The sequence below is a fragment of the Sturnira hondurensis genome, unplaced genomic scaffold (assembly GCF_014824575.4).
Source record: "Sturnira hondurensis isolate 20B ecotype Veracruz unplaced genomic scaffold, ASM1482457v3 Scaffold0021555, whole genome shotgun sequence".
Taxonomy (NCBI): Eukaryota; Metazoa; Chordata; class Mammalia; order Chiroptera; family Phyllostomidae; genus Sturnira; species Sturnira hondurensis.
The window spans coordinates 2960009-2963977 of NW_028094186.1; the positions used below are offsets into that span (position 1 = coordinate 2960009).

At 51.6% G+C, this 3969-nt stretch overlaps 1 protein-coding gene across 1 annotated transcript; it reads left to right on the forward strand.

The window, feature by feature from the left end:
• Positions 1-1379: 1379 nt before the first annotated feature.
• ID3 (inhibitor of DNA binding 3) lies at positions 1380-2998 on the forward strand. Its single transcript, XM_037032917.1, has 3 exons — positions 1380-1764; positions 1884-1966; positions 2502-2998. The coding sequence occupies exons 1-2, from the start codon at positions 1465-1467 to the stop codon at positions 1941-1943; spliced, it is 360 nt and encodes a 119-aa protein (XP_036888812.1). The 5' UTR covers positions 1380-1464; the 3' UTR covers positions 1944-1966; positions 2502-2998.
• Positions 2999-3969: the final 971 nt, after the last annotated feature.

Consider the following 3969-nt stretch of genomic DNA (forward strand, 5'->3'; position numbering starts at 1 on the left):
CGCATACTATAAAACTCTTCATTCTTTCCTGTGTTAATCTTGTCTCCCCAAATTGTGAGATAAGAATTGTGAGAGCAGAAGCCACTGCTTTATGTGAAGTGATTCCATAAGTATCTACCAACTGATCGACTAAGGAAGCAACCACTGGGGCATTCTACTTGGTCAGTGTTGAGAGGAAACCAGACCAGCATTTTAAGGCTGCAAATCCTCAGAAGTTCTAGGAACTGATAAAAAGACAAGCGAAGGCTACTGAATGGAATGAATGATAGAAAAGGAAGTTGCAATAGAAAAGTCCTGTTGTGATACAGGGCTCTACTTGCCTGTCCTCTGGTCCCTTTCCTGAGCTCTCAGAGCAGGAGCTAGATACCATCAGGGCCGAGAATAATCGAGTCCAGGTGGCCTGCCATTTCATAGCAGAAAGAGATAGGCAATAGAGCTGTGGTATCCCCGAACTGCTGTTTTCTGCGTAGAGTTGTTTGGAGAGTGGTGAGAAAGGAGGAAGCAAGACTTAAGAGATTTGTTGACTCCATGGGTGGCTCCTAAAACGGTTATATAGGAATCATCCCTTCTGTCACTGCCCCTCCTTGATTTAGAACGGTCCACAATGCTAATCAAATCAAACTCACTGCCAAAACATAACTGGGCATATATTTGGCCCCTTATGGAGTGCAGGAGGCCAGAGGAGGGTGGCTCTTTGCCTTTCCCGTGCAAAAAGCACTGATTCAGTCTCCTTTCTTTTCCTTTTCTCCTGTGGCTCAAATAATGTTTTTGCTCAAATCCCTTTCCCCTCCTCCTTCTGTAATCTCAGCGCCTAGCCCAAATCTGTTTTCTTCATTGTAACCTCAGCTTCACCGCAATTAATTTTTTTCCCCTCTGGTCACAAGATAATTCCTGACGCCAGTGAGTCTAGAGGTCAGACGAACAGCAAATTGGGGAACAAGGCGGCACTAATTCCTTACAAGTTTCCCTTGAAAAATCTTTGCTTTTGAAAAAAAAAAGCTTCTTTGCTGTTCAGGGATTTATGACCTCGGAGGAGCTGTGGGTTCGAACTAGTGTTGTTGGGCTGTGGGTGGATTGGCAGGGGGCAGGGGAGCTCAAAGATCTGAGTCGCTGCCAGGAAAAGGCAAATTCTTAAAGTTAATGGTTTTAAGTGATTTTTGAAATCCTTGCTGGCAGAGGCCAGCCTCTCCCCAGTATCAGCTCTTCCTCATTCTTTGAATCCACGACTCCGCGGTATTCGGCGTCAGACCCGCCGAAGAAAGCCTGTTTGCAATTTAACCGCGTAGTGAACGCCCTTGGTCGGAGGGGGCGGGGCCGAGGCGGGCTGTTTTGCATAAAAGGCCGTGCCTTCCTGGATTGCTCTATAAGTACCCGCCGCTGGAGAGCGTGCGCGCACAGCAAGCTGCTGTAAGGTTTCTGTTTTCGCTGTTGGTTCTTTCGGCACGTCCAACCTCATTCCTGGACATGAAGGCGCTAAGTCCGGTGCGTGGCTGCTACGAGGCGGTGTGCTGCCTTTCTGAACGCAGCCTAGCCATCGCGCGGGGCCGCGGCAAGGGCCCGGCGGCCGAGGAGCCGCTGAGCCTGCTCGATGACATGAACCACTGCTACTCGCGCCTGCGGGAACTGGTACCCGGAGTCCCGCGAGGCACTCAGCTTAGCCAGGTGGAAATCCTGCAGCGCGTCATCGACTACATCCTCGACCTGCAGGTGGTCCTGGCCGAACCTGCCCCCGGACCCCCAGACGGCCCGCATCTTCCCATCCAGGTAACTCGGGCGTGCGCGGAAGCCGAGGCGGGGCTGAGTTCCAGGACTGGGATGCTGCTGCGCTCCTGGGAACTCCCAAGTGCCATACCTGACTCTCGCCTCTTTTCCTTCTCTCTCAGACAGCCGACCTCTCTCCTGAACTTGTAATCTCCAACGACAAGAGGAGCTTCTGCCACTGACCTGGCCGTCCTGGCATCTCGAGGTGAGTATCTCCACCTTTTCCGGGGATGCAGGCGCTGTGGTGGTTAAACAGTAAATCTTGGAGTTGGTACACCTTTTAAGATATTACCGTTCCCTCTAGTTAGAGAAACCGAGGCCAGGGGCAAGTAACTTGCCCGTGGTCATGCCACATGAATATCGGAACCAATTTTCATCTTGTGTGCGTTTCAACCTTAAACGCACGTCTCTCCTACCCTCCCCCAGTGGCCAAAGACCCAACAAAGTGCTCGCAGGTCCTACTAAATAAAATAGACGTCTGTTAGTACTTGGAGTCGTAAAAAGAGCCATGTCTTCCTCAACCCCCTCCCAACTAGTGTCAGTTCCAAGAGGGAGGGGTGGAGCAAGCTCCGCCTGTGGTCCTTTGGCGCCAACTGGGTGGGGGCAGCGTGGGGCGCAGTTATCAGCTGGAGGTAGGACCAAGTTTCCTCCCTGGCGCCGGCCAGTCTGCGGACGGCCCCCGCCTCGGCTCTCTCGGCGGAAACCGACGACTCACTGGTCTTCTCTCCTCCCCCGCCCAGAACGCAGGTGCTGGCGCCCGTTCCGCCTGGGACCCGGGACCCCAGGGCTCTATGGCCCGAAGCTCCAGAGCATGGATGGGCCCCAGCCTCTCCCTGCCCATTTGACTTCCCCAAACCCCTGCTTCGAGGCTGGACCTGGCGCCCGGGAGCGAAGGACTGTGAACTTGGGTGGCCTAAAGAGCCAGAGCTAGCTCTGGGCACCAGCTGGGCAACGTCACCCAGCCCCACCTCATCCCCACGTTTTAAAGACTGTCTTTCAGAGGGTGGGAGTTGGGGGGAGAGTGGCTGCTCTCCAAACTGCCAAGGCAGCAGTAGAGCCGGTCTTCTGGTCTCCTCGGGAAAAGGCTCTGGGGCCCTGATTATGAACTCTATAATAGAGTATATAGCTTTTGTACCTTTTTGCAGGAAGGTGACTTTCTGTGACCAAGTGATGTGTATATTATTAAACTTTTTATAAAAGTTAACATTTTGCATAATAAACGGTTTTTAAACACTTGTATATGTAATTTGGTTCTGTAAGTGCTAATAACATTTTCACAAGGCTGAATTTAGGGGGAATAAATGTCCTTCTTGGAGCCTGGGAAAAGCAAACTTTATCCCCTTAAAAGGGAGATGGGGAAATGATCAACTAACTTTGGGGGGAGGGGGGAGTGGAAGGGACTCGTGATGGGAGCCCTACATCCATTGAAGGTTGGCTGCAGAGAATATCCAGGCCCTGGCCTCTCATTCTACAGATGAGGGAAGACTGGAGAGGGGAAGTGACTGATACAAATTCACGAAGCAAGTTGGGAGCTCAGGACAGAGATCGGGTCTGAATCCCAGGAAGTCCCCTGGGATTTTGTGCTACACTAGCAGATGGCTGTCTTACTTCACTGCCATTAATTTGTGTCTTTCTAGCATGGGACAGGGAAGAGAGGAGCCTCACCTGGTGCCCAGACAGGGGTGGTGGTTCATAGACCCATTTCAGAGATGAGTCAGTCTGGTTTCATTTCCCTCCTCATGCTCTCTGATGGGCTTCCTCTTGGGTCTCTTCCCTCAAATCCCCAGACACACTGATGATCAGGATTTTGGTGCTGGTTGGAACGTACTAGTACCAATCCCTTCTCCACCGGCAGCTAGTTGAAGAATTTACCCTGGATGGGGAACTGGAGGAAGAGGCCCAGTGGTCTCATTCCTGTGCTATTATTTCCTTCCCAAACACCTCTATTAGAGCCTACTCTGAGCAAGCATCTTTATCCCTACTTCAGAAATGGAGAAACAGGCTCAGTTGATAATGAGTCTTAGCCATATTATCACAGCCCCGAGAGAGGCAGAAATGGGATTTTGATTTTAACTACAGTGACTAACATTGTGAGAGGAGCAGGGTCTGAGACTGGATATTCCATGGGGCCAAACCCCCAATCCATGCCAATTTGCCTCCTACCTGGCAGCTCCCCAGGTGGGCTCCACAGGCATTTGGCCTCACTAG

Bases quoted from the DNA above. Each gene is read 5' to 3' on its own strand.
- ID3 (XM_037032917.1), top strand. From the start codon at position 1,465: ATGAAGGCGCTAAGTCCGGTGCGTGGCTGCTACGAGGCGGTGTGCTGC. The intron at 1,765-1,883 runs GTAACTCGGGCG...CTTCTCTCTCAG, and splicing joins GCCCGCATCTTCCCATCCAG to ACAGCCGACCTCTCTCCTGA.